The following is a 22,121-nucleotide window of genomic DNA, read 5'->3' as shown; positions in this document are numbered from 1 at the left end:
AAAAAGATAGGGTCTCTCTGTCACTCTGGCTGGAGTACAGTGACGCGATCATGGCTCACTGCAGCCTCGACCTCCTGGGCTCAATCAATCCTCCCACCTCAACCTCCCAGATAGCTAGGATGACAGGCGCTTACCACACTACACCTGGCTTATTTTTGTATTTTTTTGTAGAGACAGGGTTTCGCCATATTACTCAGCCTGGTCTGGAATCCTGGACTCAAGTGATTCACCTGCGTAGGCTTCCCAAAGTGCTGGGCTTATAGGCATGGGCCACCACACCCAGCCTCTGTTTTTCTTTGTAATAAGAAGTATCTTTTGGGGCAGATTCATTGAGACTATGTAAATAGTCTGTAAATATGTTGTTTCTCATCAGATTTTCACCCACTAGTTTTATTGTTTTTTGTTTGTTTTTTGTTGTCGTTTTGAGATCCCCTTGGATCTCAAACATCAGAGTGCAGTGGCACGATCTCGCCTCTGCAACCTCTTCCTCCCAGGTTCAAGCAATTCTCCTGCCTCAGCCTCCTGAGTAGCTGGGATTATAGGCGTGCATCATCACACCCGGCTAATTTTTGTATTTTCAGTAGTGGTGGGGTTTCGCCATGTTGGCCAGGCTGGTCTTGAACTCCTGGCCTCATGTGATCATCACGCTCGGCCTCCAAAAGTGCTGGGATTACAGGTGTGAGCCAACGCACCTGGCCTGCCCACTAGTTTTAGAATCAATTGATTTTTTCTCTGAATCTATTATTGTTAGGTGGTTACTAACAATAAATGGTGATTTTCTGATTCTGTTTCCTTCTGCGTGTGTTAGTTGGCATTCTACTCTAAAGAAGAGCTGTGTCTTCTCCATCCCTTCTTTCTTTATACCAGCATGGTCTCAGGGATTTTCATTCTGTGGGTTATAGTCTATCACTAACAAGCATGAGCCACCGTGCCCGGCCTTGTCATTATTTATTTTGAGGCACAAAGGGTCTCAAATTTAGCCAGTGGGAACCACCTTAAGGAGCCCCTGTGTCCTTTTGACATGCCAGAAGGGTCATTTTAAATCCAGATCTGATCGTGTCACTCTCTCCCTGGTTAAAATCCTCTTGTGGCCTCAAGATAAAGACTCAATCCTGGCCACAGCCCACAAGGCCAGGACATCTTCAGCCAAGTCCCAGCCTTTCTCCCACCTCAAATCCTTTGCACAGGCTGTTCTCCCCGGCCAGAACACTCTTCCTTGCCCTTTCACCAAGTTCCCTCCTAATCCTCCTTCAGGCTGCACCATCCATTCTCTGGGGAGTCTGGGCTGACCTCCTGGGTTAGGTTTCCCTGCCAGGCATGCCATGCTTTTTTCAAGTAATTCACTGATTCACGTTGATCTCCTTCTCTAGAGCTTTCCAAGGGCAGGGACCATGTCTGCCCGTTCACTGCTATAGTTCCGCATGGGGCTGGCACAGTCTCTGTTAACTACTTTGTGAATGAATGAATCAATGAACGTATGAATGAATAAATGAACTGACTTCTCTCTTCCTTCCACAGGCCTGTAGTGGTGGAGACACGCCCAGTGGATGATCCTACTGCTCCCAGCAACCTCTACATCCAGGAATGAGTCCCTAGGGGGGTGTTAGGAACTAGTCCTTGCACCCCCCTCCCCCACAGACGCACTAGTGGTCATGGCATGTCCTCTTCTCCCAATAAACGTGACTTCAGCCTCTGCTGTCATCTTGTTTTTCTTGGGGGAAACAATTTCTGGATGCCCACTCCTCCAAAATTTCAACAGCCCAACACAATGATGCTGGGGGGCGTAGCACAGATTTATTTTCCAGTACTGGGTCACCTCTCCCCCAGCTGCCTTAGGGGGAGGAGCTTGGGGACTAAGGGACTTGCTGTGAGAATAAGGCACTTGAGGTGGGGGTGGAGAGCCAGCTGGGGGTCTCAGCTAAGCTGGTCCTCATACTGCTTGCGGAAACAATCGCCAGCCGGGAAGAAATCCCAACATCTCTCTTGGTACATCTTCCAGACATAAGACTCCTAGGATTGGGGATAGAAGGAGTTCATTGGTCACATCTTCAAACCCTTGAGACATATATATATATATACTTTTAGACAGGGTGTTGCTCTGTTGCCCAGGCTGGAGTGCAGTGGTAGCAATCGCAGCTCATTGCAGCCTCCTGGCTCAAGCGATTCTCTGCCTCAGTCTACAGAGTAGGTGGGACTACAGGTGCACACCACCACCCCTGGCTAATTTTTTAATAGAGACAGGGTCTCTCTCGCCATGTTGCCTAGGCTGTCTTGAACTTCTGGCCTCAAGCAATTCTCCCGCTGTGGCCTCCTGAAGTGCTAGGATTGCAGGCGTGAGCCAGGACGCCCAGCCCAAACCCATTTTTTTGAGACGGAGTATCACTCTGTTGCCTAGGCTGGAGTGCAGTGGCATGATCTTGGCTCACCGCAACTTCCGCCTCCTGGGTTCAAGCAATCTCCCACCTCAACTTCCCAAGCAGCTGGGATTACAGGCGTGCGCCACCACGTCCCGCTAATTTTCGTATTTTTAGTAGAGACGGAATTTCACCATGTTGGCCAGGCTGGTCTCGAACTCCTGACCTCAAGTAATCCACCCGTCTTGGCCTCCCAAAGTGGTGGGATTACAGGCGTGAGCCACCGCGACCAGTCCCAGCCTTAACCCTTGATATTGATGGGAGCTTTTTACTGCCACCTACTGACTGGCCTTATGTGAAAGGACTCCATGTCCTGCCCACTGTCCTCCCATTAACACCCCCTTACCTGACCTGTGTGTTCTGTCTCATCCTTGTTTATCAAATACATCAGGAAAAACCTGAGGGTGAGAGGACCACAGGAGACAAGTCTGAACCACCCTTACCTTATTTTATTTTTTTATTTATAGTAGAGAGAAAGTCTTGCTATGTTGCCCAAGCTGGTCTCGAACTCCTGGCCTCAAGTTATCCTCCTCACTTGGCCTCCCAAAGTGAGGGGCTTACAGGTGTGAACCAGCGCCCGGGGCCCCACCCTTACCTTCTGATTGGCTGGCAGGGAATCTGCCCACATGGACACCACACCCCCTTTCCTAACTGGCCAAAGCTAAGGACCCCGCCCCTAGCTATTGGCAGCCATGCCTCCCACCCTCCTGATTGGCCAGTGTGTCCGTGCTCACATGTAATTGGCCAGGTTGTGCTCCTCCAGCGTGTGAGTCTCGAAGCCATGCGGTGTCGTATCAAAGTAGTCGCTGCCGATTCCGCAGATGAAGCACTTGGTCTGTGAGTGGCAAGAGACATCAGAGTGGAGGCCCACTTGACCCCCTGAATCCCGTAATCCCTCTGGGTTACCCCCAGACATGACCCACCTCCATATCCTCCTTCACTTGCTCTTGTTGGTCTCGGAGCTCACCAAAAGCGTCGATGATCAGACCTGGGGTGGCAGGACACGAGTCAGAGCCCAACCTCTGACCTTGTTCAGACTCCTCCCTCTCCAGCTAGGTACCTCCAGGGCTTGCCCTCCATCCCCCATCTCCCTAATCTCACCCCTAATCTCACTTCCTAAGAAGATAATATTAGGCCTTTATTGGCCGGGTGCGGTGGCTCATGCCTGCAATCCCAGTACTTTAGGAGGCTGAGGCGGGAGGATCATGTGAGGTCAGGAGTTCAAGAGCAGCCTGGCCAACGTGGTGAAACTCCATCGCTACTAATAATATGAAAAAAAAAAAAAATTAGCTGGGCGTGTTGGCACGTGCCTGCAGTCCCAGCTACTGGGGAGGCTGACGCAGAAGAATCGCTTGAACTTGGGAGGTAGAGGTTGCAGTGAGCCAAGATCGCATCACTGAACTCCAGCCTGGGCAACAGAGCGAGACTCCCTCTCAAAAAAAAAAAAAAAAAAAAATATATATATATATAGATATGTGTGTGTGTATGTGTGTGTATATATGTATATTTATATATACACATACACGCATACATATATGTAATATACGTATATATAATATATGTATATATAATATATATAATATACATATATATATAAAATATATATAATATACATATATGTATATATGTATATATAATATATATAATATACATATATATATAAAATATATATAATATACATATAATATATGTATATATAATATATATAATATACATATATATATAAAATATATATAATATACATATATGTATAACATAAATATCTCAGGCCTTTATTGAGCACTGATATGAGCCAGACACTGAGCGCCTATGCATTGACTTAATCCTGATCACAACCTATGAGGTCAGTACCACTGACGCCCTTGTTTTGCAGATGGAGAAACTGAGGCCCCAAGAGGCGACTTGCCCAGGGTCTCACAGTAGCGAGAGGTAGAGATGGGGCATGAATCCAGGCCGACTGGATCCTGGGCCTGCACTCTTAGCCACGGAGCTAGCCTCCCTCCGGGCCCTGAGCGCCCACTCCCAGCACTGACCCTGGATGATGGCCAACAGGATGATGATGACGAAGAAGAAGAAGGTGATGTCGAAGACCACCCTGTAGAGCTCGTATTCGTCACCCGCGGGGTCCTCGATCTCGTCCCCAATGCCTCCGCCAGCCCGGACACCCACGTACATGTGAAACAGGTAACACTGAGGAAAGGGAGCACACTGGTCACTCATTCATTCAGCGCCCCGGGATAGGCAGGGTTGAAGGTACAGTAACGACTGAGACAGCCCTGGGCCCTGCCCTCAGAGGCCTCAGAGATACAGCATCAGACAGGGACCAACAGCCAGAAATGGTTAGGGCTGTGACAGGAAGGGCATGGGCAGGGGGGTGAGGGCTGGGTTGGGTGCGGATCACAGGCAGAGGGGTCAGGGCCAGGACGAGGGGCACAGGCAGAGGGGTCAGGGCCAGGACGAGGGGCACAGGCAGAGGGGTCAGGGCCAGGACGAGGGGCACAGGCAGAGGGGTCAGGGCCGGGATAGGGGGCCACAGGCAGAGGGGTCAGGACCAGGATGTGGGGGGGCACAGGCAGAGGGGTCAGGGCCAGGGTCAGGGGGCACAGGCAGAGTCCCACAGGGAGCATGGGCAGAGGGGTGAGGGCCGGGTTGGGTGGGGAGCACAGGCAGAAGTCAGGGCCAGGGTTGGGGGGCACAGGCAGAGGGGTCAGGGCCAGGGTTGGGGGGCACAGGCAGAGGGGTCAGGGCCAGGGTTGGGGGGCACAGGCAGAGGGGTGAGGGCTGGGATGGGAGGGCACAGAAAGAGGGGTCAGGGCTGGGATGTGGGGACACAGGCAGAGGAGTGACGGCCGGGATGGGAGGGCACAGGCAGAGGGTCGGGGCTGGGGTGGGGAGGCACAGTGTGACCAGGGATGAGCTGGGGGAAGCGCTGGAAGCTTTAACAGCCCACTGGAGGCATCTGATCCAGCCTAAGTGATCAGGCGAGGCTTCCTGGAAGAGGAGGCAGGTGTGAGCTGAAACCTAAAGGAGGCGTTAGGTGGAGGGGTGGTGGGAGAGAGTGTTCCTGGCAGAGAAAGCCACACGCTGCAACACCATCAGTGAGGAAAGAATACAGCTTGCTGCCGTGAGGAACTGAAAATGGTTGGGTGAGGCTGGAAAATAGAGCTCCTGTGCAGGAGAGCAGGGAGAGAGATGAGGCAGGGCCTGGACACGTGGCTCTGTAGGCCCCGGCCCAGCCCGTGGTCAGGGGCTTCCTGTAGGACGCAGCATTTAAGTGGAAAGGTGAGGTATCAAGTGAATGGGGTGTGTGTGTGTATGTCGGCCTGGGCTAGGGGACAGAGAGAACATCAGGTGCAAAGGGCTTCAGTCAGGAGGAAACACGCAGTCCTAGGGGAACTGAAGGAGGACCAGGCGGCCAGAAAGCAAAAAGCAAGAGGGTTTGTGGTTAGACCCAGGCCAGGCCAGATCTTCCCAGGCTTTGTAAGCCGTGGCGGGGTGATTCGATTTTATCTGCAGTGGATGGGGAGCTGCAAGAAGGGTCTGAATGGAGGTGGTGAGGGAGCATGGTCTACCTGGCATTTGGGAACAACTTTACACTTGGTTTTTTTTTTGTTGTTTTTTTGAGACAGAGTCTTGCTCTGTTGCCCAGGCTGGAGTGCAGTAGTGCAATCTTGGCTCACTGCGACCTCTACCTCCGAGTTCAAGAGATTCTCCTGCCTCAGCCTCCTGAGTAGTTGGGATTACAGGTATGTGCCACCCCAGCCAGCTAATTTTTGTACTTTTTTTTTTTTTTTTGAGATGGAGTTTTGCTCTTGTTGCCCAGGCTGGAGTGCAATGGTGCGATCTCGGCTCACTGCAACCTCCGCCTCCAGGGTTCAAGAGATTCTCCTGCCTCAGCCTCCCAAGTAGCTGGGATTACAGGCGCACACCACCACATCCCACTAATTTTTGTATTTTTAGTGGAGACGGGGTTTCACTATGTTGGCCAGACTGGTCTCAAACTCTTGACCTCAGATGATCCACCTGCCTTGGCCTCCCAAAGTGCTGGGATTAAAAGCGTGAGCCACAGCACCCGACATACACTTGTTCTTTTTGTGTTCCCAGGATGTGAGAGAACACAGTCATCCTAGAGTAAAAGCTAAGATAAGTGACTATAATGAAAACAAGGCTGTAGGCAGTGAGGCCGTGTCTGGAAGGGCCTCAGATGTCAGGTTGAGGAGCTGGACTTTGTCCTGAGAGCAGGAAGGAACCCAGGGAGCAAGATTACAGGACATCTTTGGAGATAAACCTGGGAAATGATTCTTTTAATTGTGGCCTATGTCTCTAGTAAGTTCATATCAATTGGGGCTATGATCACCATTATTAGAATAGAAGAGAAAAAATAAATACGCATTGAACGCTGGGTATACCTTGGGTGAAACTTTTTTTTAAACTTGAGACAGAGTCTCACTGTGGTACCCAGGCTGGAGTGTAGTGGTGCAATCATAGCTCACTGCAACCTCGAACTCCTAAGCTCAAGCGATCCTCTTGCCTCAGCCTCCCGAAGTGTTGGGATTACAGGTATGAGTCACTGCGTCTGGCCTGGATGAAACTTTTAATTGTGGATAATGATGATAGAAGCTAACATCTATATAATCCTGAGGATGTGCCAGGCACTAGTCTAAGTCTTTGTTTGTTTGTTTTTTTGTTTTGTTTTGTTTTGTTTTGTTTTTTTGAGACAGAGTTTCGCTCTTGTTGCCCAGGCTGGAGTGCAGTAGCGCGATCTCGGCTCACTGCAACCTCCACCTCCCGGGTTCAAGCGATTCTCCTGCCTCAGCCTCCCGAGTAGCTGGGACTACAGGCATGCGCCACCATGCCCGGCTAATTTTGTATTTTTAGTAGAGACGGGGTTTCTCCATGTTGGGCAGGCTGGTCTCGAACTCCCGACCTCAGGTGACCCGCCCGCCTCAGCCTCCTCCCAAAGTGCTGGGATTAAAAGCGTGAGCCACAGCACCCGACATACACTTGTTCTTTTTGTGTTCCCAGGATGTGAGAGAACACAGTCATCCTAGAGTAAAAGCTAAGATAAGTGACTATAATGAAAACAAGGCTGTAGGCAGTGAGGCCGTGTCTGGAAGGGCCTCAGATGTCAGGTTGAGGAGCTGGACTTTGTCCTGAGAGCAGGAAGGAACCCAGGGAGCAAGATTACAGGACATCTTTGGAGATAAACCTGGGAAATGATTCTTTTAATTGTGGCCTATGTCTCTAGTAAGTTCATATCAATTGGGGCTATGATCACCATTATTAGAATAGAAGAGAAAAAATAAATACGCATTGAACGCTGGGTATACCTTGGGTGAAACTTTTTTTTAAACTTGAGACAGAGTCTCACTGTGGTACCCAGGCTGGAGTGTAGTGGCGCAATCATAGCTCACTGCAACCTCGAACTCCTAAGCTCAAGCGATCCTCTTGCCTCAGCCTCCCGAAGTGTTGGGATTACAGGTATGAGTCACTGCGTCTGGCCTGGATGAAACTTTTAATTGTGGATAATGATGATAGAAGCTAACATCTATATAATCCTGAGGATGTGCAAGGCACTAGTCTAAGTCTTTTAAGTCTTCGATAGCCAGGGAGCACCTATTAGTCCTACAAGCAACTACAATTACACACTCATTTTACAAGTGAAGCCCCCAGGGCATAGGGAGGAGGTTGAGTAGCCTGTCCAAAAATCACATGGCTCATAAGTGGCAAGGGCAAGCTCCCTGAGTACCTTTCCAATAATAATCCGTTTGAAAAGCTCAAATAAGCCTGGGTGTGGTGGTTCAGGCCTGTAATCCCAGCACTTTGGGAGGCCAAGGTGGGTGGATCATTTGAGGTCAGGAGTTCAAGACTAGCCTGGCCAACATAGTGAGATCTCCCAGCTCTACTAAAAACACAAAAATCAGCTGGGCGTGGTAGTGTTTGCCTGTAATCCCAGCTACTCAGGAGGCAGGAGGCTGAAGCAGGAGAATCACTTGAACCTGAGAGACAGAGGTTGTAGTAAGCTGAGATCATGTCACTGCACTCCAGCCTGGGACTTCGTCTCAGGAAAAAAAAAAACAAAAAAACCTCAGCTAAAATAATATTGAAACAATGGCCAACAGATGTGGAGCACTCATTTGCCTGGCACTGTTCAAAGTACCTGACATGGCCGGGCGCGGTGGCTCACACCTGTAATTCCAGCACTTTGGGAGGCGAAGGTGGGTGGATCACAAGGGCACAGGCAGAGATGGAGACCATCCTGGTCAACATGGTGAAACCCTGTCTCTACTAAAAATACAAAAATTACCTGGGCACGGTGGCATATGCCTGTAGTCCCAGCTACTTGGGAGGCTGAGGCAGGAGAATCACTTGAACCCGGGAGGTGGAGGTTGCAGTGAGCCGAGATTGTGCCACTGCACTCCAGCCTGGGCAAGAGAGCGAGACTCTGACTGAAAAAAACAAAAACCAAAACCAAAAAAACCAAAATGTGCCTGGCATGCATCAGCTTGCCAAACTGTAGGTACTATTTTCATTTTTTAGAGGCAAGGTGTCCCTCTGTCTACCAGGATGGAGTGTAGTGGCCCATTCGTAGCTCACTGAAGCCTCAAACTGCTGGGCTCAAGTGATCCTCCTGCTTTAGCCTCCAGGCACACAACACAACACCCAGCTAATATTTAACATTTTTTATAGAGACGGGATTTTTGCCTTGTTGCCCAGGCTGGTTTCCAGCTTCTGGACTCAAGTGATCCTCCCGCTTCCGCCTCCCAATGCGCTGGGATTGCAGACTGGAGGTACCACGCCCGGCCTGGAGGTACCATTATTAACCCCTTCAACAGATGGGAGAAGGAAGGGTCCCAGGGCGCTGGGGGAGGGGCTCACCGTCATCATGTCGTCACATTTCATGTCAGGCTCATCCTCATCCTCGCTCTTGTTGTAGAACTTGCGGAAGAAGTTGAAGGCCACTACGGTGTACAGGTAGACGACCACCGCCAGAAGGCCCACGGTCATCACCAGCTGGGGGCAGGACGGGGCCAAATCAGCTCCGCCCTGGGCTTGCCCTCCCCTGGCCGCGCCCATTCTGGGTCCTGGCCCCAGTTCAGTCCCCGTGGCTCTACCTTGCTGCCCCACACACCCTTGGCTTGGCCCCGCCTGGCCTTGCCCCTCCTCAGCCCAGCTGCCCGGCCCTCACCCCTCCACCACCCACTGCCACGCTGGTCCCTGCTGGCCCACGCCCCACAGCCAGGTCCTCCCCACACCTGTTTCCCATTGTGGGTGACGGAGGAGAGGATGGTGCGCAGCGTCTTAACCCCCATGGCGATGTCCAGGAGATGGGCAGCGAAGAAGAAGTTGTTGTAGTGCCCCAAGAGGGACATCACCATATACCAGCCCAGGTACAGGAAGGACTGTGGGCGCACAGGGCCAGGTGTCAGGGGGAAGGCAGGGACACATGAGGAGCACTCTGGAGGGTAGGGGCCACTCGGGAGAGTCAGCTATGCCCTGGGGGTCGGGTGCCAGCCCTGGCTGGGGAGTACATGGAGGACGGGGCATTCTGGGTGAGAAGGCATCCTGCGGGGAGATGAGAGCCCCCTGCAGAAGGAAATAATCTGGGAATCCAAGGGCACACTGAGGAAGCCAAAGGATGTTCTGGGCCGGGTGTGGTGGCTCATGCCTGTAATCTCAGCGCTTTGGGGGGCTGAGGCAGGAGGATCACTGGAGGTCAGGAGTTCAAGACCAGCCCAGGCAACATAGTGAAACTCCCTCATTTCTTCCTCTTTTTTTTTTTTTTTTTTTTTTTGAGATGGAGTTTCACTCTTGTCACCCAGGCTGGAGTGCAATGGCGCAATCCCAGCTCACCGCAATCTCCACCTCCAGGGTCCAAGTGAAGGAGGCTAAGCCTACCTTAGCCTTGCTTAGCCTCCCAAGTAGCTGAGACCATAGGTGTGGGTCACTACACCCAGCTACTTTTTGTATTTTTAGTAGAGCTGGGGTTTCACCATGATGGCCAGGCTGGTCTCTAACTCCTGGCCTCAATTTATCCACCCACCTCGGCCTCCCAACCCAAAGTGCTGGGATTATAGGCCTGAGCCACCGCACTTGGCCACTCTCTGCTTTTTGTTAGAGACAGGGTCTCACTCTGTTATCCAGGCTGAAGTGCAGTGGTGAACACGCAGCTCACTGAAACTTCTGCCTCCTGGGCTCAAGCCATCCTCCCACTGCAGCCTGTTGAGTAGCTGGGACTACAGGTGTGTGCCACCACACCTGGCTAATGTTTGTATTTTTTGTAGAGACAAGGTTTCACCGTCTCTACAAAAGTTGCCCAAGCTGGTCTTAAATGTTTGAGCTTAAGCAATCCTCTGCCTTTGCCTCCCAAAGTGCTGGGATTACAGGTGTGAGCCACTGTGCCTGGCTGCCTGGCTAATTTTTTTTTTTTTTTTTGAGACGGATTCTCATTCTGTCACCCAGGCTGGAGTGCAGTGGTGCGATCTTGGCTCACTGCAGCCTCCACCTCCTGAATTCAAGCCATTCTCCTGCCTCAGCCTCCCGAGTAGCTGGGATTACAAGCACCTGCCACCATGCCCAGTGCCAGGTTTGTCTTGAACTCCTGACCTCAAGTGATCTACCTGCCTCGGCCTCCGAAAGTGCTGGGACTACAAGTGTGAGCCACCACGCCCAGCCCCAGCTAATTTTTAAATTTTTTGTAGAGAGAGGATCTCACTATATTGTCCAGGCTGGTCTCAAGCTCTGGACTCCAGTGATCCACCAGCCTTGGCCTCTCAAAGTGTTGGGAGTATAGGTGTGAGCCACCACACCCAATCCCAGCTATTTAAAAAAAAATAGTAATAATAATAAAACGATGTCTGGGGGGATAAGGAGCCTTGTGTGAGTAAGAAGGCACCCTAGGGTCACAGCCACTCAGGGTCCCAGGAGTCATTCTCTGGTCAGGAATCCCCCAAGCTGGGAACCCTCCTAACGCCCTACCCCTGCAGAGTCCCTCCCCAATCTGCGGGCCCCTGCTCACGTTGTCTGTGAAGATGACCCCGAACTTCCAGATCTGGTACTTGAGATCGATGGACATGAGCCTGTGGGGGCGGGGGTCGGAGGAGATATGCTTGAGTGTCAGACCCCAGTCACCTCCCCTGCATGCCCCAGGCCCGTGCAGGGGCGTCCTAGGCTCACCAGGTCAGCAGCCCTGGTGGCGGGTCGGGCTTGCGCTCATTGTGGGCGGTGATCTCTAGTGTGGCCAGGTCCATGCCCAGTAGCTCAGCAATCCGCTCCCGCCCGTAGATGTCCCCATGTTTGTCCAGGACCTGCACGAGAGAGCGTCAAGCTGTGTAGACACAGCTGGAGTGTGGTGTGTGTCGTGGCCTGCAAGGGGGTTCTGGGGACACTCCAAACTCTGAACGAGAAATGAGAGGTGCGTTGTTTTGTTTTGTTTTGTGTTGAGACAGAGTCTCCCTCTGATGCCCAGGCTGGAGTACAGTGGCGCCATCTCTGCTCACCACAACCTCTGCCTCCCACGTTCAAGTGATTCTCCTGCCTCAGCCTCCTGAGTAGCTGGGATTACAGGTGCCCGCCGCCACACCAGCTAATTTTTTATATTTTAAGTAGAGACAGGGTCTCACCATGTTGGCCAGGCTGGTCTTGATCTCCTAACCTCAAGTGATCTGCCCACCTTGGCCTACCAAAGTGCTGGGATTACAGGTGTGAGCCACTGCCCCCAGCCTTGATGCTCTGCTCCTTCCATGTGCCCATTCAAGAAAGGGAAGTGTGCTTACTATACCCATCTCCCCATGGGGAAACTGAGGTGCTACTCAGAGAGGCAAAAAAACCTCTTGCCCAAGGTCACACACCAAGCAAGTGCTCGGCAAGCCTGTGACGACCTGGTGGCAGGCAGGGACCTAATCCAGGACCCAGTGCATCCATGTCCTCTCACCTTGCGCTTGACAAACTTGTCCCAGTAGTTGCTGGGGAAAGACCTGCCGAGAGAGAGAGAGCGCGCGTGAGTGTGAGATGTTAGGGCCAGAGGGATCGGAGCTGTCAGTCACATTGGGGGGTGGGTTGAAATCCCACTGTTTTTTTTTTTTTCTCTGTCTCACTCTGTCGCCCAGGCTGGAGTGCAGTGGTGTGTTATCGGCTCACTGCAACCTTTGCCTCCCAGGTTCAAGCGATTCTCCTGCCTCAGCCTCCTGAGTAGCTGGGATTACAGGGGCCCACCACCATGCCCGGCTAATTTTTGTATTTTTAGTAGAGACTGGGTTTTGCCATGTTGGTCAGGCTGGTCTCGAACTTCTGACCTCAGGTGATCCCCCCACCCACCTTGGCCTCCCAAAGTGCTGGGATTACAGGCGTGAGCCACCGTGCCTGGCTCCACTGCTTTTCTTGTAGGAACCTTGAGCAGTGGGGACCCCCCCTGCCATCTTTGCTGGACCCCAGATGAGGTAGAGAATTTGCATTCAGAGCCAGATGTGCAAAAAAGACCTCAGAATGGCACTGTGATAAAGAGGCTCTGGCGTGGTGACAGGCGGGAAGGAGTCCAAACCAGCAGCCTGACCCAGCACCAACTCCAGTGGAACTGCCTCCTTCCTCATACTGGTTGATTTCATTTAATTTCATGATTCTGGCCCTTTATTGACCAGTTTTCCAAGAGACAAATTGATGCCCTAACATCCTCAAGTATGGCTACCGAGTTTTGTTGTTTGAGAGGGTGGAGTGACGATTGATTATGAGTTCACAGATTTACAATTATTTGAAGTGCTTCGATTCATTGCACTTCCAATTCCTATTCTTTTTTTTCCCCCCAGACATAGGGTCTTGCTATGTCACTCAGACTGAAGGACAGTGGCATAATCATAGCTCACTGCATCCTGGAACTCCTGGGCTCATGCTATCCTCCTGCCTCAGCCTCCGAAGTAGCTAAGACTACAGGCATGCGCTAACCAGGCTAGCATGTCTGGCTAACTTTTTAGTTTTTTTTTCTCTAAAGACAGAGGTCTCCCTATGTTGCCCAGGCTGGTCTTGAACTCCTGGGCACAAGGGATCCTCCCGCCTCAGCCTCCCAAAGTGCTGAGATTACAGGCGTGAGCCACTGAGTGCGGCCCCTAAGGCCCCTAATGATTTCTTTTCTTTTTTTTTTTTCAGACGGAGTCTCGCTCTGTTGCCCGGGCTGGAGTGCAGAGGCACAATCTCGGCTCACTGCAACCTCCACCTCCCAGGTTTAAGTGATTCTCATGCCTCAGCCTCCTCAGTAGCTAAGACTACAGGTGCCCACAACCATGCCTGGCTAATTTTTGTATTTTTAGTAGAGACTACTTTTTGTATTTTTAGTAGAGATGGGGTTTCACCATGTTGGCCAGGCTGGTCTCGAACTCCTGACCTCAAGTGATCTGCCCACCTTGGCCTCCCAAGTGTTGGGATTACAGGTGTGAGCCACCACGCCCGGCCATGTTTTTTTATTTTGCACCCATTGCGCCTGAGTAAGAATCACACCGGGAGACAGGGTTTAAAACACGGGTTCCTGGGCTCACACCCCAGAGTCACTGAAGAGGAACTTCCAGGCCTCAAGTCTAGGAATCTCCGTGTGCCACCCTCACCCACACAGATGCTGTGATGCACGGGAAATGTGCCTCTTTGATTGAAAGGAAGAGTAAGGCTTGGGGAGAATGAGGCAGGGCCTGCAGGGACTGAAACCCTAGGTTTTTTTTTTTTTTGCCAGGGGCATGGGGGACGGAATTTCACTCTTGTTGCCCAGGCTGGAGTGCAATGGTGTGATCTGCATCCTCCACCTCCCAGGTTCAAGTGATGCTCCTGATTCATCCCCAGTAGCTGGGATTACAGGCACATGCCACCACGCCCAGCTAATTTTTGTACTTTTAGTAGAGAGGAGGTTTCACCATGTCGGCCAGGCTGGTCTTCAACTCCTGACCTCATGATCCGCCCGCCTCGGCCTCCCAAAGTGTTGAGATTACAGGCGTGAGCCACCGTGCCTGGCCTGAAACCTTAGTTTTTTTGGGTCCCATCCTGGACTGGGTGGAAACCCAGGTCCCCTCCTGCTGCCACCCTGAGGTGGGGGCTGGGTCCTTACGGTGTGTTGAGCACCAGTCGGTCCCACTGCCCCTTCACGTCATCGTCCTCGGGCTGCTCTGTGATGTATAGGCCGTCAAACTCCAGCTTCCGGGCCAGCTCCTTCTCCCGCTTAAAGATTACCAGGGGCACCTGGATAGTGGGAGGAGGCCAAGGGTGGGTGTCAGGCACCTTGGCTGGACCACAGTCTCAGCAGAAGCCATGAGATCTTGCTGGAGTCTGTGTGTGACCCCACATCAGAAGTGCTTTCCCAGTGATAAGGGTAGAAATGAGGAGGTCCAGGCAGAGGGCTCAGGACTGAGATGTGGGGGACATGGGCAGAGGGGTCAGGGCGGGGATGGGGGAGGCGCAGGCAGAGGTGTCATGACTGGAATGTGGGTACAAAGATAGATGGATCAGGGCCGGGATGGGGGGCATAGATAGAGGAGTCAGGGCTGGAATTGGGGGGCACAGGCAGAGGGGATAGGGCTGGCAGTGGAGAGGCACAGGCAGGGGTGTCAGGGCTGGGATATAGGGGCATAGAGGGGTCAGGGCCACAATGGGGGTGGGGCACAGGCAGAGGGATCGGTCCAGGATGTGAGAACAGGGGAGCTGTGGGAATCCAGGAGTGGTGCCTGATGCCACCTAGGGCTTCCCAAGGAGGGAGGTCTGAACTCAGAACTGAAGGATGAATAAAACAGAGGCAGGTGCAAGGAGGTGGAAGCGGGGCAAAGCTTTGCAGGCAGAGGGAACAGCATGTATGAAAGTTTTAAGCCCAAAGAACTCCAATAGTAAAGTTCATCCAATAGTAAAGTATCAAGACCGTTCCCAATTTGAATGTCATCCTTGCTGGAGACCCCTATCATCCTTGCTGGAGACCCCAATCCTGTACCCAGTTCCCCAGCCGTCACCCCAACCCTGGGCCCCCTCTGTCCCAGCCACTGTGAGGGTCCCCAGCCCCAGCCAGTACTCCAGCACCGCCCCCACCCCCACCCAGCCAATAAGCCCTTGCCCCAGAACCATGGCCATGGGCCCACCTTGAGACAGTTATAGCCAATGATGCAGAGAAAGGCCACCAGTGTATGCAGGAGGCTCAGACACCGCAGGGCGGGCTCCATGTAGCCTGTGCTCTCCTCCAGGAAGTAGTACACCATGTTCTCATCCTCATCGCCCTCTGCCTCCTCTCCGGCCCCCAAGCCCCAGCCAGAGCCACCACCAGAGCCTGCACCTGACACGTCCCCAGCAGCTGAGCCTTCCATGTCGTCTTCCCCTGGTGGAGAGTCTGAGACCTGAAATGGGGACAGAGATCTATCTGTGGGTCTGCCACATGCAGAGCCCACTCCCAAAATTGAGCCTCCGTTCCTGAGATTGGACTGGGGCCATACCAGATACAGTCTTGGTGTGGCTGTCAATCAAGATCAAGGGGTGGGACCAGGGCCCTAGCTAGCAAATCAGACTCTGACCTGGGAATTAGCCTATTGAACTGAGTGGCACAGAACTGAAGACAGAGTTGGTTCATCTTCATAGTGGAGCTCTAAAGAGACTGCCCACTAATATTAACACTAACACGAAAATTAGTAGCAGTTAAACATTTACACCGTGCTTTTTATATGCCAGGTACTGTTGCTCTAAGTGCCTTACACATACTCATCCTCTTCTTTTCGGTGGGGTGGACGGAGTTTCGCTCTTGTCACGCAGCCTGGGTGCAGTGGTGCAATCTTGGCTCACTGCAACCTTTGCCTCCCGGGTTCAAGGGATTCTACTGTCTCAGCCTCCTGCGTAGCTTGGATTACAGGTGCCCACCACCATGCCCAGCTAATGTTTTTGTATTTTTAGTAGAGACGGGGTTTCACCATATGGCCAGGCTGGTCTTGAATTCCTGACTTAGGTGATCCACCTACTTTGGCCTCCCAAAGTCCTGGGATTACAGGCGTGAGCCACTGTGCCTGGTGCCTTATCCTCTTTCAATCCCCACAGCACTAAGAGGTATTCCATTTTACAGATGAGAGGGTTGAGGCTCAGGGACGGTAAGCACCTTGCCTAACGTCATGCACCAGTGGGCGGTGGAGCAGGACTGGGTCCCACAGAAGCCATGCTTCGATCTCTCTAGTCTACCTTACTGTCCTGTTATCTAGACCCCTGGCAAGACCCCAAGGGTCCCTTTGTCTTTCAGGAGGCCTGGTTCTTAGCCCTTTCCTTTCATTCTGTGAGCGGACTGTTTCTTCCTCCCTGCAAACTTCTGTTTAGCTTACGTGAAAGCAAAGATGCTTAACGGAATCAGTGGGTGTTGCTGAGATCTGAGGGCCTGCAGCCAGGCACACAGGACTGGCATGTGGCCGAGCTGAGCAGAGAACTCAGCTCCTGCTCCTGTTCTAACTCCCACAGGCACTCAGGTTTCTGTCCCAGATGGATCCAGGTATCCCCTACTCACCCCCATGGAGGGGGATCCCAGGATCCAGGTGTCCAGCCTGAACCCTCCTAAGGACCCTGAGCCCAATGCCTTGTCACTTCACTGGAGGAACCCTGAAATTATGATGGGGGCTGAGCCTCCCATCCCACAGCATGGATAAGGGCCTGACCCTCCCGGCCCTTCAGGACCAGCACCTTATAAAACAGCAAGATGAAGTTGATGGCAAATGCCAAGAAGAGGGCAAGGAACCGCAGGGTGTAAAAGTTCCGGGACAGGTAGTTCTGGAGAGAAGACAAAAAGAGAGAAAGCACTCACAGATCAGCCTCTTCCCTGGAGAATTCATCCCATCATTTACCCACAGTCAAAGCACCCGGGCTCTCAATATCTGTTCCTACAACCTATTAATTAATTATTATTTTTGAGACGGAGTCTTGCTCTGTCACCCAGGCTGGAGTGCAGTGGCGCCATCTTGGCTCACTGCAACCTCTGCCTACTGGGTTCAAATTCTCACGACTCAGCCTCCTGAGTAGCTGGGAATATAGGCGTGCACCACCACACCCAGTTAATTTTTGTATTTTCAGTAGAGACAGGGTTTCGCCATGTTGGCCAGGCTGGTCTCAAACTCCTGACCTCAGGTGATCCACCCACCTCGGCCTCCCAAAGTGCTGGATTATAGGTGTGAGCCACCGCGCCTGGCCTCAACCTCCTATTTATTGAGTGCTTGCTTATACCAACATCTGGGCTAAGAGATTTGCAAGAACCTGTTTAATGCTCAGCACAGCACTGTGAAGTGGGTACTACCGTTATGCGCACTTTACAGATGAGGAAACTGAGGCTCAGGGAAGTGGAGTCTTGCTCAAGGTAACATAGCCAATGAGTGGCATAGCTGGGATTTGAACCCAGGCAGTCAGGCTCCAGAGTCCAAGCTCCAAGCCATTTGGCATGCTGCTCCCTGAGTGAGGTCACCCTGTCTGCTTTACAGAAGATGAAAGGGAACTTCTTTTTTTTTTTTTTTGAGTCAAGGTCTTGCTCTGTTACCCAGGTTGGAGTGCAGTGACGCAATCATAGCTCACTGCTGCCTCAACCTCTTGTGCTCAAGTGATGCTCCCGCCTCAGCCTCCTGAATACCCGGGACTACAGGCAAGTGTTACCACGCCCAGCTAATTAAAAAAACAATTTTGGCTACTCTGGGTGCACTGCCTATAGGGTAGCCCTGCTCTGCAAGGAGCAGTAATAAAAAAAAAAAAAAAAAAGATTAAAAAAAATTCGACTGGGCGCAGTGGCTCACGCTTATAATTCCAGCACTTTGGGAGGCTGAGGCGGGCGGATCATGATGTCAGGAGATGGAGACCATCCTGGCTAACACGGTGAAATCCCATCTCTACTAAAAATACACAAAATTGGCCGGGTGTGATGGCGGGCGCCTGTAGTCCCAGACTCGGGAGGCTGAGGTGGGAGAATGGCGTGAACCCAGGAGGCTGAACCCAGGAGGCGGAGCTTGCAGTGAGCTGAGATCGCGCCACTGCACTCCAGCCTGGGCAACAGAAAAAAAAAAAAAAAAAAAAAAAAGAAAAAAATTTCTTTTATAGAGACAGGGATCTCCCTTTGTTGCCCTGGCTTATCTCAAACTCCTGGGCTCAAGCGATCCTCCTACCTTGGCCTTTCAAAGTACTGGAATTCCAGGCATGAGCCCCCTCACATGGCCGGGAACATCTTCCATCTCTCCCTCTTTCTCTCCACCTTTCCCTCCATCCCTCATTCTTCCCACAAATTCTCACGAACCACCTTCGTTCCACATGATTCCTTCACCGCCCTCCCCTGCAACTTTTGTTTCGAGACAGAGTCTTGCTCTGTCGCCCAGGCTGGAGTGCAGTGGCGCGATCTCGGCTCACTGAAACTTCTGCCTCTTGGGTTCATGCGATTCTCATGCCTCAGCCTCCTGAGTGGCTGGAATTGCAGGCATACACCACTATGTCTGGCTAATTTTTTTTTTTTTGTATTTTTAGTAGAGATGGGGTTTCACCATGTTGGCCAGGCTGGCCTTGAACTTCTGACCTCAGGCGATCCGCCCGCCTCAGCCTTCCAAGGTGCTGGGATTACAGGCGTGAGCCACCGTGTCCAGCCTCCCTTACCCCCTCCTATCAGGCCAGGCCTGGAGAGGAGACAGGATGGAGGGAACCCTGGGACCTGCCTCCGAACACCCACCCTTCTTCCTGGCCTGGATGAGATGAGCGCTTCCCCAGGAGCTGGGAGAGAGCTCAGACCTCCACAGCAGCACTGGGAGTAACGGAGGGACTAAGACTCTAAAGGCTGACAGCCAAGAACAGGCCACGGTGGGAAGGCCAGAGCGGTGGCCTCATTGAATGTAGCTCTGGATAAAGGATGGAGGTGGAAGTGTGGGTGGGTGACCCCGATGAACAGAGGTGTGGAGGTTGGAATAAGGATTGTGAGCAGGGAGGGGACAAGGAACCAAGTGAGGGCCATCTGAAAATGCTACCCTGTTCTCAGGTCTGGGGATGCCTCTGCCCTCTCCCCAGCTAGGGTTCTTCTTGGAGATGAGCTTGAACAGGTGAACTCAAGAACAGGGTGAGCAGGAGAGGTGGGCACCAGAGGTGGGGTTCCCGGGGAGAAGAAGGTTCAAGTGACCTGGCTGGATCCTCACCAGGAACTTCACCCTCTGCACCTCCAGTTCTCCCCAGAATTCACCCCCAGCTTCTTCCTTCTTTGGAGGGGGTGAGGGAGGTGCTTGCTTCTTCGGGGGCTCTGGTGGAGGTTTGGGAACTTCTTCTTTCTCCCCATTCTCGGCACTGCAAGGCAGGACAGAGAGAGGTCAGGAGGTGACAGGGCAGGCAATGCATGAGTTCATTCATTCAAAACCATTCGTCGGGGGCCCGCCCCATGCCTGGCCCAGGTTTGGATGGTGCTGGGTACATGGGATGATGAGATAATCAGGACTTGCCCTTATGAGGCTCCAGTCCAATGTGGGAGACAGGCAGTGACAGTGACACCAGGCAGTGACAGCCCAGAGTGGTCAGGGCTGGGATGCCGGAAGCTCAGGGGGTTGTGGGAATCTGGAGGAGACACTTCCTCAGCTTAGGAGGGGGTCAGGTGTCCTGGAGAATTGGAAAGGATGAGAGAGACTCAGAGGCAGCATGGGGGCCTGTGTTCCACGCAGAGGGAAGGCACATGTGATGGCCTGGTGGTTAGATGGGAGTTTTTATTTTTCTGTTTTTTTTGTTTTTGTATTTTTGAGACAGGGTCTTGCTCTGTCACCCAGGCTGGAGTGCAGTGGTGATCCTCCCACCTCAGTCTCTCCACATACCACCATGCTTGGCTAATTTAAATTTTTTTTTTTTTTGAGACGGAGTCTCGCTCTGTTGCCCAGGCTGGAGTGCAGTGGTGATCCTCCCACCTCAGTCTCTCCACATACCACCATGCTTGGCTAATTTAAATTTTTTTTTTTTTTGAGACGGAGTCTCGCTCTGTTGCCCAGGCTGGAGTGCAGTGGTGCAATCTTGGCTCACTGCAAGCTCCGCCTCCCGGTTCATGCCATTCTCCTGCCTCAGCCTCCTAAGTAGCTGGGACTACAGGTGTCCACCACCACGCCCGGCTCATTTTTTTGTATTTTAGTAGAGACAGGGTTTCACCGTGTTAGCCAGGATGGTCTCGATCCCCTGACCTCGTGATCCACCTGCCTCAGCCTCCCAAAGTGCTGGGATTACAGGCGTGAGCCAGCGTGCCCGGCCAATTTTAATTTTTTTTAAATAGTGCTCAAGCTGGAGCATTTATTTCTTGATTCTTTTTCTCAGAGCCTCTCTTCCGTGCCTGAGTCTGGGCTGGGTGACACCGAGGACACAGGGTGGCCAGGACAGCCCCGGGGCCTGATCTCTGGAGGCTCCTAGTCTAGGAGGGAGGCAGTGATAGGGGCTGGGCACTTCGGCCCCAAGGCCACTCACTCTGCTTTCTCCGGCTCCAGTTCTGGTTCCGGCTCCGGCTCTGGCGGGAGCTCCTCCTCCACTCCATCCACCTAGGGGCGGGGCAACCATCAGGGCTGAGTCCCCATCCCAAGCGCTTCTCAGGGCTGCTTGCCTGTTCCTCTCATCTCCTTTCTTAGTTCCCCTGGGTAATCTAAGTTTTACACTTCTCCCCACTAGAAAGAGGCAGATTATGACTCCCATTTTACAGAGGGGAAACTGAGGCTCATCGAGGTGAAGACCTTTGCCCAAAGCACTGCGCAGGGTCGGGCTGACTCCAAGTGCAGCTCTGCTTGTCTCCCACTGCTTCCCACCACCTTGACCTCTGCGCCCCACCATGGCATTCCCAGCACCAAGCGCCTGAGGATGTTTGGGGTTCCTTCCTCCATGGGGTACTTCATTCCCACACCAGTATCTCCGAGGGTCTTTTCCTAGTGGCCCTGACCCTGTCTGGAAGCTTTTTTTAGTCTTGGTCTTTCTTTTCCTTTCCTTTTTTTTGGAAACGGAGTCTCGCTCTGTCGCCTAGGCTGGAGTGCAGTGGCACCATCTTGGCTCACTGCAACCTCCGCCTCCCGGGTTCAAACGGTTCTCCTGCCTCAGCCCCCCTAGTAGCTGGGATTACAGGCGCATACCACCACGCCCGGCTAATTTTTGTATTTTTAGTAGAGACAGGGTTCCACCACCGTGGCCAGGATGATCTCAAACTCCTGACCTCAGGTGATCCGCCCGCCTCGGCCTCCCAAAGTGCTGGGATCACAGATGTGAGCCGCCGCGCCCGACTTCGTTTTGGTCTTTCTTGCCTTCTAATTTGGTCTCTGGATTTCTTACTCTTTCTGGCTCTCCAGGTATCATTTTCTGTACCTCTCCTGGGCCCTGCACTCTGCCCGGCCCTGCACTCTCTCTCCCCGGCCCTTTCTCCAGGTTTCTATCTCTAAGTCTCTCTGTGTGTCTGTGTATCCCTCTGTCTCTGAGCGTCTCTCTTGCCCGGCGCCCGCTCAGTCCCCGTGTGCGTCCTCCGTGGGTGCGTGCGCCCTGCGTGTGCCTATCCCTCTGGCCAGTTCTCTCTTCTCGGTGTGTTTATACCCAGTCGGGCTCTCTTCCTCCCTTCAATGCCTCATCTTTCCAAAACCCCAAAGTCCCCGCCTGCTCTCTCACCCCCAGCTTCCTCTTGAGAATGGGAGAGCCCTCGGGCGTGGGCGGTTCCGCAGGCGTCGTGTCCCCCATGTCCCCGAGACCGCCAGCCCCTTCGGGCCGGAAGGGGCC

General features: G+C 52.6%; 2 protein-coding genes across 2 annotated transcripts in view; one reads left to right on the top strand and one right to left on the bottom strand.

Moving 5' to 3' along the window:
- The window catches only part of MAP4K1 (mitogen-activated protein kinase kinase kinase kinase 1), a 38,384-nt gene extending 36,694 nt beyond the window's left edge, over positions 1-1,690 (top strand). Inside the window, exon 28 of the mRNA XM_011973402.1 lies at positions 1,519-1,690. Coding sequence (XP_011828792.1) covers positions 1,519-1,588 — 70 coding nt within the window. The 3' untranslated portion in view covers positions 1,589-1,690. The remainder of the gene's footprint in view (positions 1-1,518) is intronic.
- Positions 1,691-1,772: 82 nt separating this feature from the next.
- The window catches only part of RYR1 (ryanodine receptor 1 (skeletal)), a 179,040-nt gene continuing 158,691 nt past the window's right edge, over positions 1,773-22,121 (bottom strand). Inside the window, exons 88-103 of the mRNA XM_011973401.1 lie at positions 22,014-22,121; positions 20,841-20,911; positions 19,547-19,691; positions 17,079-17,165; positions 15,512-15,763; positions 14,497-14,627; positions 12,349-12,391; positions 11,592-11,722; positions 11,434-11,494; positions 9,671-9,817; positions 9,294-9,428; positions 4,448-4,604; positions 3,338-3,402; positions 3,149-3,249; positions 2,761-2,812; positions 1,773-2,010 (exon numbers count right to left, since the gene is read on the bottom strand). Of these exons, the coding sequence (XP_011828791.1) occupies positions 1,915-2,010; positions 2,761-2,812; positions 3,149-3,249; positions 3,338-3,402; positions 4,448-4,604; positions 9,294-9,428; positions 9,671-9,817; positions 11,434-11,494; positions 11,592-11,722; positions 12,349-12,391; positions 14,497-14,627; positions 15,512-15,763; positions 17,079-17,165; positions 19,547-19,691; positions 20,841-20,911; positions 22,014-22,121 (1,782 nt within the window). The 3' untranslated portion in view covers positions 1,773-1,914. The remainder of the gene's footprint in view (positions 2,011-2,760; positions 2,813-3,148; positions 3,250-3,337; positions 3,403-4,447; positions 4,605-9,293; positions 9,429-9,670; positions 9,818-11,433; positions 11,495-11,591; positions 11,723-12,348; positions 12,392-14,496; positions 14,628-15,511; positions 15,764-17,078; positions 17,166-19,546; positions 19,692-20,840; positions 20,912-22,013) is intronic.

The sequence above is a fragment of the Mandrillus leucophaeus genome, unplaced genomic scaffold (assembly GCF_000951045.1).
Source record: "Mandrillus leucophaeus isolate KB7577 unplaced genomic scaffold, Mleu.le_1.0 Scaffold137, whole genome shotgun sequence".
NCBI classification, from domain to species: domain Eukaryota; kingdom Metazoa; phylum Chordata; class Mammalia; order Primates; family Cercopithecidae; genus Mandrillus; species Mandrillus leucophaeus.
Note: the sequence above shows the minus strand (reverse complement) of the source record. Positions and strands in the feature narration are given on the sequence as shown.